At 39.3% G+C, this 15,399-nt stretch overlaps 1 protein-coding gene across 5 annotated transcripts in view; it reads left to right on the top strand.

Annotated features, from left to right (window-relative positions):
* Window positions 1–15,399, top strand: part of NRXN3 (neurexin 3) — a 909,952-nt gene that overhangs the window by 805,664 nt on the left and 88,889 nt on the right. For 3 of the 5 annotated variants that reach the window (XM_050975204.1, XM_050975201.1, XM_050975202.1), the window contains one exon: window positions 3,946–3,948. The exons of the other annotated variants lie outside the window; for them this stretch is intronic. In XM_050975204.1, coding sequence (XP_050831161.1) covers window positions 3,946–3,948 — 3 coding nt within the window. The remainder of the gene's footprint in view (window positions 1–3,945; window positions 3,949–15,399) is intronic. 5 annotated transcript variants of the gene reach the window in all.

The following is a 15,399-nucleotide window of genomic DNA, read 5'->3' on the forward strand; positions in this document are numbered from 1 at the left end:
GTTCACCTCTTAGATTTGATCATAGGACTCTTTCTGCTTCTTGATCATATACAAAAGGCAATAGCAAGTTATTTTTCCAACCCCATTGAAACTTTTTTGTCATCATGATGCATGCCAAAAAGTAGTCAAAAAGTTAGGCTGATGATGGTCTAAGACAACTGTTCATCAAGTCAATCACTGTTGTCATATTTTTTTGTTTTATTAGCCATGTTTCTGTTTCCATGTGTAGTATCTTGTTTTATGCTAAGATTTCAGAGTCCTTGGGTTCAAAATGTACTTTTATTCTGCACGTGCACATTACTTGGCACAGAACAATTCTGGCCAATTGTAGAAATACCTGGCATGATACAAATAAAAGTGAAGCAGCTAATGCGAAATAGCACAAATCATGATAAAGAATTACTCTTCTTACTCTGTTAGGAGTATCTGTGCTACTTTTATTACTCTTTTTTATATGAAAGTAACTTAAACTGTTCCTTTTTGAAATGCATATAAACCTTGTGCAGGATATCAAGTCAATAATCACAAAGTCTTATGAAATCCAGGGGAATTTCAGAAGTACTTAGATTTACACATCACTCGTTAGGAAACTACAGAAGAGTGTGATAAGTGCAAAGATCTCTTCTGTTTGTAACACACACCAAGACACCTCCTGCAGTTAGGTAGTCTGAGTGCAGACAGAAGTATTTTAGAGCACAGTTAGAATAAAACAGCTGGGAAAATGAAGAGGTTTAGAAATACACGGTACATGTTCAGGCCTATGATATGCATCAACTTTTGAAGATCTTAGACATGGTATATAGTTTTGGACAAACAACCAAGATAAAGGGACTTGAGAGAAAAATATTGCTGGAAATACCCAGTGGCACTGAAATTAGCATTTAAAATGTCTATAAATTTATACTAAATTCCTGCAAGGTAGTAAAACTCAAGGCAAAGGAGGACAGCTAGAATTTGAGTGAGAAACAGGTGAGATAGATGGCTGTATGCTATACTGCTGGGAATGTTCCTGTGGTTCAGAAAAGGAAGTAGCAAGAGCTGACTTTTTTTGCTAACTAAAAATAAGGGAAGGAAGTTTCAACTTGTGTTCCAGTGAGTCACAAATGGTGCTTGTGCTCCACTGCCACAAGAGGAAGCACTGATTTGGCTTTCTCACACATGGTTTTGTCCCAGATTTAGGTACAATAAATCCAGAAGTGGCATGTACTAATTTCTTGCTGCATCTCAGGGCCCTGACACATCAGACTCTCCTGTGATGATAACATCCTCTCTGAGACTTCTGCTTTGCCACATTAGCCACAAAGGCCTGAAAGTCAAGCTGCTAGCTTTTCTGTGGGGTACAGTAAGCCATGCAGACTGCTTCTACCTGAGAGTCACTGTGCTGAGCCATGCTGCATTCTTGCAAGGTTGTCTTGCTTCTCACAGGGTTATTTCATTAGCTAGAGGTCCTGAAATCCCTTTTGGCCCTATTTGCTGATTTAAATAACAGCTTCAGTTATTAATGAAGTACTTCAGGGATTTTTTTGGTTTGGGAGACCTCTGTGAAAACAGATTAGAGTGACTCTCATTCTCTTGTCTTCTGCTTCCATGGCAGTTGCTTGAGTGGTCAGAATTCTCTTTTATGAGTCACTGTTGAAAGCTTTTTAGTAGACTCTCCATATGCCTTTATGTAGCTCATTCTGTCTTTGTTTCCAGCTGGGTCATTCAGTTTTCGAACAATTTGTGCAAAGTTAATTGCTAAAGGTAGTCTAGAGATCATTCATCATGATACACATCTCTCATTCCAAGCACACTCAGCTCATCAAATCCAAGTGGAGAAGAAGGTAATCTCCTGGAGGCCCTAGGGCAGGCCCCTAATAAGTCTGGCCTAATGGCATGGATGAGGGGTTGAGGACCCAAGATCAAAACAGTTTTCTTTGAAAAAGAGATCAGAACCCTTCTGGGAATACAGATGATCTTATACTCTCCATGAGGAGCCAGAAACTGTGTGCTCTGTTACATATCCAGGGCATGACTCAACTTCTTGAGATGCAGAAAATGACACTTGCCTAACTATTCAAACTATAACTTGTAGGTGACAAGAATAAATTACTTCTGGATGGTTTCAGCTATGATCTTAGCGCCATAGAATGCCAGTTCATGATTTATTATATGCAGACTGTTCTCTCTAGAGAGTAGAAGAGGGGATCTTCCCATTATCTATATGGAGAGTCCAGCCCATTGTCATGGCTTAGAATAAGGTTCTCAACCTTTATTTTTAACCATTAGGCTTTTCAGCCTTCTAACTGTGTTCTCTGTTGAGTGTCCAATAATCTTGATTAATGTCTTTCCATAACGTGCAGCTCCAGGCTAAATCCTTCCTTACAGTGTATATCACAAAGGAAAATAGCACAGAAGATTTGTCAGTCTAATTAGACTTTCACTGTCAGTAAGACAAATAAAATTGTCTCACCCTTGGTCTTGCCTAGGTACTTTCTTTTACACTCATAGATAATAATTTGGTAGGGAAAGAAATTGGCCTTTAATTTGGTTTTTGCTTCATATAAGTCACTAGTGACATTTTCATCCCAAGACTGCAAAGCTCTAATGAAAAAAGAGCTTTTGATGAGTCTCTGCTTTAAAGACTGACTTCACTGGCTCATTGGCACAGCTGAGAATTACGGAGTCATCCCTTTGTATCTGCTTCTTCCTCCATTATTTTTATTTAAAGAGACCAAAGCTCCAAACTTTACCACGCTTCAGAGTAGAATCCCTTCTCCTGTACACTCCTGCATTTCTGCAGTGACATTCACAAAATGGCATTTACTTATTCACAGCCACATCTCTACTGTAAATGGTGACGTGCTTTGAGCAGAGAAAGAAAGCAGAGTTTGGAAGCAAGAATCCAAATGTTGAAAATTTTCATGCAGAGAATCGTTCATGTAGGTTACAGTTACTAATTCAATAATACCAAATGACCTCTAAATACTTTACAAATATGTAATTGAGAAATAGATTTAGTGCACACTGAAATACAGAATCTTTGGTGTGTAATGTAGTAGCTACCTAACCAGAAACATGTATATGATATTATATGATATGATTGATATGATATGATAAAGTTCTGTATGGGAAAGGCACAAAAATATTCTCCTAGTGAGTATTAGATGTGCAAGTGGTATGCTGTTTTTAAATTATATTTATTGATGCTGTTTTCAGGATACTCAGATTACCTGTAGTATTCATATAATCTAAAATAGAATCTTACATTTTCTTGATTTCATCCACTCTCTGCAGAAGACAGTTGTGCTGCACTTCTAAAAGTGTCATGGGGATCCAGTCTTCTAGAAGTGCCATAAGTGAGCCACAAGTACAGTGCCCATTCAAAAGAAGAATGTGATTTTGCTGTAATATTATTTTTCCAGCCTATGCTCCCCAGTGCTGACAAGTACTGATGATGAAAGTAAACTCGGCCTTGTACCTCTACTAAGCACAATTACAGTAATACAGAACAATGTGCTTGTAAAACAGTTCATGCATATGCAGGTCTATGCTGTCATTTGTTGACATTACAAGCAGTGATTTTGGAACATTAAACTTAGTAGCCATTTTTGGCTCCAAAAGGAGATGTTTGTCTCATGACTTCAGGGAAGGGGTTTGACTGAATGTGTATGGCAAACTTGAGAGTCACAAGTTGGCATATAGCATAATTTCTCAAAATATAGCTTACACTAATTCTTTGGATAACCTGTTCAGCATTAGCAAGTAGTCACTTCAACCACTCCTCTGTGTGTTTTGTTAGGATCCACACTGTCTTTTTATTTCTTCAGTCTAATAGTTTACAGAAGGTTTGAGTTGGCAGATTCATCTCTAAAAGGGTTGAGATTGCATTCCCTTAACTTACAGGTCTGAGCAATCATTTGGGTCTTGCAGCAAAATCTCAGCTGGTGTTTTTGACACATGTAGCCAGTTCTGTTCTCCTGTCAATTTTGGAAATGAAGATTTGGGCCAGCATCAAAGAGCAAGGGGAGGGTAAAAGGGGGCAGGTCTGGCACTTTTCAGAATCTTTTTAGATTTTTCTCTGATACTTTTTTTTCGTGATCAAAAACTATTGAAATTTTTACTTGCCTTTAGTTGAACAAGGAGCACACCTTTTTCTTGAATAAAAGAATAGGAAGCTGAAATAACAGCTGCAGTAAGCTGATACCTGCCTTATTCAGGCAGGCAGGCATACGTTTCTCAGAGAGTAAAATTAATAACATCAGTATGCACTTTTTTCAGAGCACAGTATCCCTTTGTGCATTTAGACATGTCATTTACCCTGTCAAAAATGATTCTTGAAAGTCACGTGAAAGATTATTTTCAAAGTCTGAATAATACAGTACTCAGGAACTGCAGCTATTCTAGTTGACCATACATTTGATCCCAAGCCAAGTGAAAGAATAGGACAAGTGTGTTGTTCTAGAATGGTTATGCAGCGACAAGATATGATGAAGAGAGCCAATATTGCAAGAGCAACTACTTGGAAACAAATGGAGTAGAATCAATGGTTATGGCTTAAATATAGTTGGAGGATTGGCTCATGTTTTGTTATAGCCTATCTGTTCCTCTTGCTATTTATATACTTCAGGGAAATGCCTAGAAACTGCAGACATTGCCAGAATGCTTCCTGAACATATAGTTCCATTTTATTAGTTTGGTTTGGGTTTTGGGTTTTTTTGTTTTATTTTGGGTTATTTTTCAGGACTAGCAGAGAGGTGTGAATGTACCTCTTACCTTTCCTAGATCATTCATTTCGGTGAATGCACAGAAATTGGAAACACATCCCTGTTGTTGTGACAGACCTGCTTTCTGAAACCATCTAATTAATGCCTTGGATTTTCTGCAGAATGATGGTGTTGTTAGCTAACAGAAACAGAAGGATTTCTGCTAGTTTCTTTTTAATCTGTGGGATGAGTTGTCACTGATTTGCAAGATATGTCTGACACGGTACAGCTCGTAAAAGTAGTGATTAACAAGACAGGCTATGCAACCACCAATTCTTTATCTCCTTCCTTAGATGGCATATGAGTAGGTGGGATGTTGTTCATTTTGATTGAAAAATTACTTCTATTATATTGTGAAAGATAAGAATGTGTTTCCACAAAATTTCCAAGGAAAAATAAAGCCAAAGGGGTGAAAAACTAGATTTCAGTTCTCCTGGTACTGCACAGGACATAAATGCTTCCCTTTTTTCTTACAGTGGATTTTTGGAGGAAAAGTTATTTGGTGTTTGGTATTTGTATTTGGTATTTGTATTTGCAGACAAAATATGTTGACTTTTCACCCTTAAAATGACTAATAAAAGGGATCCTCATCCCTAATAATTATTTTAGAGTTTTTGACTGGCGCTGTATTGCCCACTTTACTGGGTCTCAGATTAAGTGTTCTAAGGAAATTGATTTCTGGGTAAGGACAATTCCCAGGGAATACCAGTAGTTTTATAGGAAGCGTGAATAAGAGAGTAGGAAATGTTGAAAAGCTCTAATGGCTAAATGTATCAAAGTCAGTACAGAAAGGATGAAGGGCAGATGGCAACAAAGATCCAAAGGATGAGATGCATCTTCTTACAGAGATATGGGAAAGAATGATTTAAAGAGGGAGAGTGACCTGACCAGAACTGGTAGGCTGGTTGTTCTAGGAACTCTATTTTGGAGAAGCAAAGGTTTTAGGGAAAGACAAACTCGTACTATATGTCCTAGTAACCACTCTTCTACTTTTAGTCTTTGCTTGGCTCCACGCTCCCATGTTTCCTAAGGATGAAGTCTTTTTTTTTTTTTTGCCAAGCTGCCTGGGACTCAGTTCAGTAGAAATGCTGGAAGTGAGATGTGAGGATCCATGGATTCTTCCATGGCAGTTTGAAGTCAGGAAAGAGATCACTCACTTGTACTAAGATAATTTAAAATGCACCTTTTCCTCTCTTGCTGCTGTTCTTTTCTCCTAACTGTTTTAAAGCAAGAAAACTCAGTGTAAAAAAGGTTAAGGTCAGGTAAGGACAAAGAAATACTATATGTTGTGTTCTTCTGACATCCAAGCTATTGCCTCGGTATCCAGGCCATACACAGAGATTTGCAGAAATAGCTTGAATTTAACTTGGTCATAATATCTCTCTTTTCCTGAAAGATGACCTCCAATGAAAGTATAAGGACATGAATGATTTTAATCTGTGGTAACAATGGAGAACCAGTCCTGACTGCCTCCAACAGCATAAATATATAAAATGACAGATTATCCTGCGGCCTCCCTCCCTCCTGCCTGAACACACACATACATTCTCAGTAGCACGCAGCAAAATTCAAATTGGACTTTATCTTTTATCTCTTGTCCCAGTGATTAATGCTGCTCTTGCTGGGAGACTAATCAAACAAGAGGAAATATGGAGAAAGAAGTATGTATTTCTTAGACTATTGTTATCAGTGTTATTATTATTCCTCTAATATATTATCCTTCTGTTTGAAGAACTTAATGCAGGAAGCAAGAGGTAAGAGCAAGTTTGATGGTGAGAAGATTAATGGGGCAGACCACAGCAAGTGGAGCACAAGCATCTTGCAGAGGGAGGTGAGCTGCCAAGCTGCTTTGGCGTTGCAGTACTTCAGGTCCTGAACCAGGAGCTCCTGTTTTCTAATCCTTACTCTATTCATTCAGCATCTGTCAGGAAACCTACTCTGTAGATGGTTCTTTTCTTTCCTCTGTAGTAAAATAAGTGTCCTTGGTCCATCTCACAACCAAGTTCAGTTGATAATATGGATAATACCTTGTAAATTCCATTAGGTGGTGTATTTCCTTTACCTTCTCCATGGTTCTTGGCCTAGGTCTTTCACAGTGGTATTTAGACCCTGAAGTTCCACTTTAATTCTAGAGAAGTGTAAAGCAGAGAGCAGAAAATCAACTCTGTGCTTTGGTAAAAACAGAAATGGATGTTTTGAATGCATATGACTTTGATTTAAGTAGGAGGCCTTGTCTTATGTGTGAGTAAGATTGGATTACAATTGTCGTGTTTCCTCAGGATCCTAAGAAAAAAGACTTAAAGATATTGTAATTAAGAGGTTAGACCTTATTTTGTTTACACTTTGAGCAGAAGAATATAGAAAGGAATACCTGAATTAAAGGAACAGACCTGTTTGGGATCTTATCAATGTATACAAAACATCTTAAGGATGGATGTCAAGAGGATGGGACCAGACTCTTGGTGCCAGTGACAGGGGAAGGGGCAATAGGCACAAACTGAATCACAGGAAGTTCCCTCTGAACAGGAGGAACTTCTTTACTGTGCAGGTGGCAGAGACTGCAATAGGATTCCCATAGAGGTTGTGAGATCTCTTTTTCTAGAGATACTAAAAAAATGCATTAGTGTGATGCTGTGCACCTCTCAAGGTTGACCTGCTTTAGAAGGGGGGTTGGATGAGATGAATTTCAGAGGTCCCTTCCAAACCCAGTCATTCTGTGATCTGTGATATCTATCCTTTAGAAGCATTTATTTTGTTTTGGTAGGGTCAGTATTCCTGGAGACTATTTGATTCCTCTTTGCTGTGGATGTATTAGCATATTGCCCTCACAGTAGGCTCAAGACTTTCAAATATGTTTAGGGCCCAAATCTTATGCATCATTGTCTTGGCTCCCAATTGATTACATTTAGGCAGCAGTTAATCCTCGTGTTCTTTAGTAGAGCAATGCCATTTGTATTAAAACTTATATGAGCACTTGGGTCTCTAGTGCCCAGATTTGTAGATTTGTTTCATTGTTATAAACATAGCCTCATTAGAGATATTCATAGAAAAGCAAGCTAAAACTGATTCTGCACTCTCATACATGCCACTCTTCCCCTCACAGTTCTCCCATATATGTTTACATGTGCTATTTAAGTTATATGTCATTGTCTTAACTGCCTAATGCATTGCCATTTGCTGTCACCTGTCAGACTTGCATAATTAATTGCTCTTAATGTTGTGAGCAATGGCTGTTCAGCTGACTACTGCTGTGACCTGCTTGTCTTGTCTTGAGATCTAGCAATTAGTGAGAATGAAATTTAGAAATGTAGATATGGTAGGCAGGTCAGCATATACAGTCTGTTTCTCTGGAGTCCCTGAAGGCATCCAGTTTTAAAAGCACTGGGGGAGGATCTGTGCAGCAGAGCTTACGGGCTTCCTCCAGAGCCAGGAGGGCAGCTGGAACCGCTCTGTGACAGAGCTGTGTGTGCTTGCTGGGAATCAGCAGGATTTCCAGCTGCTAGACATAAATAAGAATGCCAAGGTGGAAAGGAAAGATGGATGTGAGGAAGAAGGAAGGTTGTATGTTGTGTATATGCCTCAGAAAGAACCACTGCAGCGGGAGCCTCCCACATAGAGGACTTCTTCCACCCCCACATCTGACTCATTCTGAGGTATTGTTGCTTGCCTGAAGATGAATAATTCTTTGGTGCTCAGATGGCTGATTACGTGTTGTCCTGTTTATGGACTCAAGCACAGCAGAGATATTTCTGCTTGCTTGGCTGTAACGTTTGTTGCCCTGGCAAGAAGCAAGGACCACTTACAATCTGCTGTGAAAAGGTTTAGTGTCTCTCTGGATGCCTCTCAGCTAATGTCCAATGCTTGCAAGTTGTTTATTTTGCCTTTTCTTAACTGAAGCCATGGGAATGGTGTTCACATCTGCTCCATGTGATTCCTGGCGGAAAAAAAGGAGGGAAGTTGGCATGAACTGGATGGGAAGGTGAGAGCCTGGCAATGGATTGATAAGGACCAGGATCTGCTGTGTTCACTTTGGCCTTAGGAAATGCTGTATCAAAAGGAGTGAGTTGTTAGGCCTGCAGTCTGTGACTTGTTCTTTTATGATGGTTTGTTACACCGTTCAAGGTAGTCTCTGTTTCAGATTCTGAGTCTGAGTTGCTCTCTCCACAGGGCCAGGTTTCCTTTGGCATGGTTTGGGAAGATCTGCTGCTTCAATTCTTGCAGGCACTTGTGCTCTCCTGCTTTCTATTGTAGTGGTGGACGTGAGGCATCAAAGGCAACCACAGATAAATGGCATCAGGGCTTCTACTGTGAGGCGAGAAATAGGGTGAAAAGATGGCAGTGTCACCAGCTTTCCCCAAGAGAGCTGAAGATTGAGCAAGGCAGAGGGTGTAAATAACAGTTTAGAGCACTGAGGATTGTTCTAGAAGCAAAGAGAGGAAATAGCACAGGCTGGCTGTCCCTCTACTTCTGTCAGGTTTGGTCACTTGGAGCTTTCTATTTCTCTTCTATTCAAACTGATTTAATGGCAGCTGTAGCTGAAGGTCAGAAGGATCTGGGGATTTCAATTTTTTGAGACTTTTTCCCTTTTGTTAGCTGCTCTTCCCTTGCTTTTTTGTCGTTCTAGAGCTGAGAGGCAGCTTGGTGGCAATGAAAGGTGACAGTGGTTAGGCAGTGTTGTACCCCACTTCCCCCAAAGGACATTACGGAAAACAAGAGGAATGATTACTATTATCCATGGGTAGAGCTAAGCTCCATCTGGCAAGTTATATTTGCAGTACCTGTCACGTATTTTACCTTGGCATCTGAGAGTTTTGCGCTCTAGTGCCATCCACCTGCAATGGTCCATTAATTCAGACTAAGGATGTGGGGAGAGATAATGACTATTAATTCAAAACACCTATGTACTTTATCTGGAATTCAGAAATCCACTAGTTTATTTAATCTCTTTGAGATAGAAATTCTCATCTTTTATTAGTATATTTTATTAATATCACAGATACATTTTACTGTAGAACTATGTGAAGTTTAGACAAGGACTAAATCATAACTTCATCATGTTTCAAGTCAGGGCATTATTTTCTGAAGTCTTGTGCAAATTCTTTCATAGAAGGCAATGACTTTAGAAAAAAAATCACTCCAGACCCCTGCAATTTCTCTTCCCTTTTGATATCCAGGCAGACCATTTAAAAGAAGAAAAAAAAAAAAGTACTTTCTGAAAGAGAGGAAGGCTGTTTTTTGTTTTGCAGAAGTAAAACTGAGCCAGGAGCTGGAGGAGGAATTAATAACTTGTTTGGGTTCAGTTTTTTTCTTATCATTCATCATTTAATTTTTCACTTTTACTTGCATGGAAGTGTGGGGCTGGAAAATAACATTTTCTGATTCGAGTAGTGCAGATAAATCTATGATAAAAGCCATAGTATGAATTATGGCCTCAAAGTTGTCAAAGATGTCAGTGGACAGGAGTGGCCATACTCTCTGTTACTAGAAAAAAAATTTATTTATTGGAAATCTTCATGTAAGAAAATCTGGTGGACAGTTCTAAAGCTTATAGAATAATAGAAGGGAGGATGTGTTTGTGAACATTGATTTGCCTTCTGAAAATGCAAAGCAATATTTTAACAGAAAATTCACATCACTGAAGAGTGTGATCATAAGCACTTCTTACTGGAAATTGTACATATGTCCTGGAGGAGATATGGAGAAGTGTGGACTGTCCTGTAAGTTTGGTATGGTGTCTTTAGTGGGACTGCATTTTATCTGATCACTGTTTGCAGTCATTGTTCATTTAACGAGATCATGTTGTTCCAGGTGCCATTTTTGCTCTATTTAAATGTATCTGGTGTGATTTTCCTTTGCACAGAGCAGTGAAATTTGGGCTGTAGCTCACATGGCAGCATCAGAAAGCCAATTTTAAATTGATTGACCTTGTTTGGCATCAGACAGCATGCAGAAGTTCAGCCATTCCTCGTTCTGGAAAAAGAATTTGCATTCCAACTTGTGTGTAATTTGGGGAAACTGATAATTCAGTTGATGCCTTTGACATAGTACCAGGTAGAGGGAGTCAACTTAAGCAATCCCTCCAGCCTAATCTTACTGTTTAGGGCTGTGATTCATTTTTTTTGTAGCAAGGAAAGCAGGTGGATTTCAAACCTGCTTGCCCAAAGGCTTCAGTCTCTGGGATAGGCCTTGTGGCACCTGCTGGACCATTGTGTATGCACGCTAACAGTAATGAAAACAGCTGTTAACAAGATTTCTTTATGAAGCACCTTACAAATTGTATCTACGGATTGTTTGTTTTCATCACAGATATGCAGTTAATTGTAGGTTAAGCAGCTAATGATTGTTTAATAATGCATAGCTAAGCCAGCAGTAGTCTGGAATGGCAATGTAGGATGCTTTCAACATGGCCATGAAGCAAGAAGCAAAAACAAACCAAAGCAGGATATAAATTACCAAGCTGTCATTACATCAGGACACCCTAAAACTGATATTTAAGAAAAGGTTTCTGAAGAGTCAAATGATCTCAATATGAACATTACCTCAACAATGGCCCCTTGTAACAGGCAAAATTACATCCACTCATTAATGAGAATCTTCCTCATCTGCATTTCATGGTGCACTTTGTATGACATGTTAACGTGAGCAAGCTCTTCTCTTCTCATCCACAGAGACAGTAGATGGTTTTGATTTTTTTTTTTTATTATTTTTCTGTCGAGGTGCAAGAGGCATGTCTGGACAATAGAGAAGCACTGTCCAAACTAAGTCTAAATTAACTCAGTTTAGGCAGTGTTAAATATTCACCATTTAACTTGTCACATTGCTTATTGAAAAGCAGGATATATTCTCTATTGTCTCAGATTAATTGGTTCCCACATGACCTGACTTGATTGATAGAATGTTGTACTGCAAATGTCCTCAGAGGTAGCTGGGGTTCATGGGTAGCAAATGAACAGACAATGCAAGTGGCCAACTTCAGTGGCAGAACCAAAGAGACAGAAAAGATTCAATGTTTGGGACTTAAAGACTTTCCTTACTGAATTTTGCCATTTAGTAAGTCATCAGTCACATGTCTCTGATCGCTCCTCCAAGCTGCCCCCTGGCAGAGCTGGCAGATCAGGACATATGCTTGTGCTTGAGCTGCTGCAGGTCACAGCCTCTGCTGCAGTGCCAGCCCTTCAGATGATCAGGTTAGGCTGCATGCTGGTTCCTGAGCTGGAGCTGTGGAGGAATGGACACATGGGTCTTCTTCATTGCCCTTGCTGCAGGGACAGTAACCTCTGGTGGGGACCTTAATGTGTCGCCACTGCCGCAACAGTAAAACAGGATGTCAGTCAGAAGCTTTTGTTCTAAATGAGGCTATTTCTTAACATGGCAAAGCTTTTTCAATGCCCTTGAAAAGTGTTATTGAACTTTCTCTGCATGATATTACATTCTGTAGTGCCCAATGAATTCACAGATCCAAACCTTTTAAAGGAATACAGTACTTGCTTCAGATAAATATCCTTTTTCCCCCTAGGTGTATTCACTTAATAACTTATTTCTTGGACTTCATTTTGTGACAGTTCTACCAATTTGAAGTCCTTCTTGAACCAGTGAAAGATTTTCATTATTTGTCAAGGGTTTTCATTAAACTTACCTGTGGCTTTGACCTCTTACACTGATATCTCACACCCTATGTTGGCATCCCATGAGAATGGTTTATTCATTACTCCTTCTGTTCCAAGCTAACATCTTATGGTTTCTGAGGAATTTATTTATCTTTAAAATAAAAGAGCCAAGGGAAACTAGTTAATTGTCCAGGAAGGCAAGTTTTTTATTAAAATACACCTAGAGTGGCAGGCACACCTGCATGATCCTCTCACCAAGGCTGAGATGCTTGCAGTGCTGTTTAAGGCTTCTGTGAAAATGATGAGCTCATATGCACTTTCCAGGCTTTACTGTGTCATCTGTTTCTGCAGACCTGGAAAACAAATCAAACCATTCATGTCAAACTCTGGATTTTTTCTTCTAAAATAAAAAAGGCTTTCTGAGATCTGGAGAGTTTCTGAATGACCTCTGCTGTGCTTTCTGAAGCTGCTCTGCTGTGGAGTGTTTATGTGCACTCAGTGGCAGCTGTCTCCCCCACAAAGAATTCACAGTAAATTTGTTAGACTGCCAGGGCTCAGAATTAATCTTTTCTGTCTCAGCTTGCATGTTCTGGTTTTTGTATTTGTTATTTTCTCTCCACTGTCTTGCCATTACATCACACCACACTGTTTTTCTCCTTCCTCATGCAGTCATCTTAGTTGGTGATAGTTCCTTGCTTCTTCAGTGCTTCTACCTTGTGATTATTTTAATGCCAGCTGAATAGAAACCTAATGCATTGACATAAACTCCATCAGATGGAATTGCTTTTATGAGTCTCACAAATGCTAGAGGCTCTGTAACATATCTGCCCCCTTTCAACATGGTGCACCCTTCCATTTCCAGCAAATTTGTAAAAGTACAAAGAGAATGAAGCTCTTTCCAGGGACAATGGTAGGCACCTGCCTTGCAGGGCTTAGTCTTAATTTGATCAATGGGTTTAACAGGCAGTAGCTGAGCCCATGAAACAGCCAGGAGGTTTCTGAGGACATTGTTACCTTCCCACTGCACCTGCTCAAGAATTTTGTATATGTGCTATGTTTCTTTTGGATTCTGTCCCTAGATGTTGATTCCCAGAGGATGAGGAGTGCTTAAACTACTTCCTTAAACTACTGTCGTGGCTAAGACTCCTGCAAGCACTGTTTATGAAAATACTTAATCCTCCCAGGATATTTATTACTCAATTAGCCATAGTAATACAGCAGTACATTTCACAAAATATAAAAAACTGACATTTATTTGTTTAGAATCAGTTGCTTTTTTATTTGCCTAGCCTTGGTTTTGTGTTACAAAACTACAGGAATGGAACCCTCTGGTCAATCATAGCTGTTGTATGCTGTTTTCTGTAATCCCGTCCTTGAGCACTGGCAGCCTAAAATTCAGTGTATATGGGAGAAGCAGGTTAAGACAGCCTTCATTAATCTCTGTGCTTGTGTCTAGAATTCTGTCACTCACCTTGTAACAGATAACTTCAAGGCTGCATGGCATGTGACTTCATATCAGTGTAGTCTCAGCAGTGACTATAGAGTGGTGAAAACCTCTAGCTATGTATAGCTAGCTATAAATGGAAATAACCTGACTTTCTTCTTTCAAATCAGAATTAAACAAAACATAAATTGTCCAATAACTACACAAGAGAAATAATAAGAATGAATGTTGAAGCAAGCTTCTAAACTAGTTACTTTATGCTACCCTGCTACTTTTTCTTTTTATGCTTTCTCCTTTGACAAGCAATGTCAAACTTAAGATCCAGCTTGTAAATGTCCTCTGCCACTCACGATGATCTAAGAATTACATGGTTTGGGTTACTCAGTGCAGCCCAAAACTGTTTCTTTCCTGTTGGTAAAGCAGGACTTCATTTCATTCTTGAAATAAAGTCAGACCATAATTTCTTTGAGTAGTGCAGAAATATTTAACTGTGATAATCCAGGATCATGAGAATTCTTATTCCATTCACTGCCTGACACTTGCTAGTGAGGACTTCCTTTCTGTGGAGGGGAATGGCTCTTTACACAGGCAGGCTGTGGTCTGGCATTCGCAGCTCGGGTGGGAAAACCCAAAGTTGTTCTGAATTGATGATACTCACTGGGTATGTTTGGGTTTTTTGAGTTTGACTTTTTGTATGGTTTGGTTTTTTTTCTTTTCAAGAGGACAGAGACTTTTCTGGAGGACAGTTGTTTTTGAATTGAGGTGAGATGCAAAAATTGCCTTCAACTCTCAACAGTTCCTTTTGTTATCACCAGTCTTCTCAGTGGTCCTGAATCACATGGCATTTTCTGTAGTTCACTGAGCAATTTTTTCAGTGTAGAAATTTTTGTTTGACATTGTGCTGATTTAATTGATACCAGTAAATAAATAATTTGTGTAGCCTTCTTCTCTAGCATAGTCTAGTAGATAGGACAGCAGAATCAACTGTTAAGGCACGAACTATACAGTTACAGGATTCCATTGCAGGAAAACCTTACGTGAGTCACTGGGTCAAGCCCCCCAGCTGTTACAGACACCATTTTCTCTGTTCTCTTCAATAACATTTTGTTTCCAGACTTTGTCTGACACTTCAACATATTTCCCCAGGCCTTTAAGCCCCCATGTGCCCAGATTTTTTCTTTATGTGATGTGGCATTAGTATTTCCTTTATCTTCTTTTGTAAAGCGTTATTGGATGTATAGCTGAAAAATCTTAATTAATTGCTTGTATTAGTACTGCCATTATATATCTGAAGAAACCTGCAGTAAGCTGACACATCTTCCTGGAGACCAATGCAGAATGCTGGCAATAACAACAAATGCCTTTATTTGGGATGATTTTATTTTTTTTTATTTAATGCACCAATAACCCACAGGCAGAGTCAGGAATAATGATCTGCTTTTCAGACCCGGTAGGAATTAATATTGCCCTTGACAGGACTCTGCTTACTTGCAAATTGAAAATACACTTGTCCTGTCTCACAAGCATGGTCTTGCAGTAAAATGGGTGCTGTCTGCCCTCAGCCTGGAGCTGCAGAGATAAATGAAAAAGCACATAGAGCTCA

Source organism: Serinus canaria, chromosome 5 (genome assembly GCF_022539315.1).
Source record: "Serinus canaria isolate serCan28SL12 chromosome 5, serCan2020, whole genome shotgun sequence".
Lineage (NCBI taxonomy): Eukaryota > Metazoa > Chordata > Aves > Passeriformes > Fringillidae > Serinus > Serinus canaria.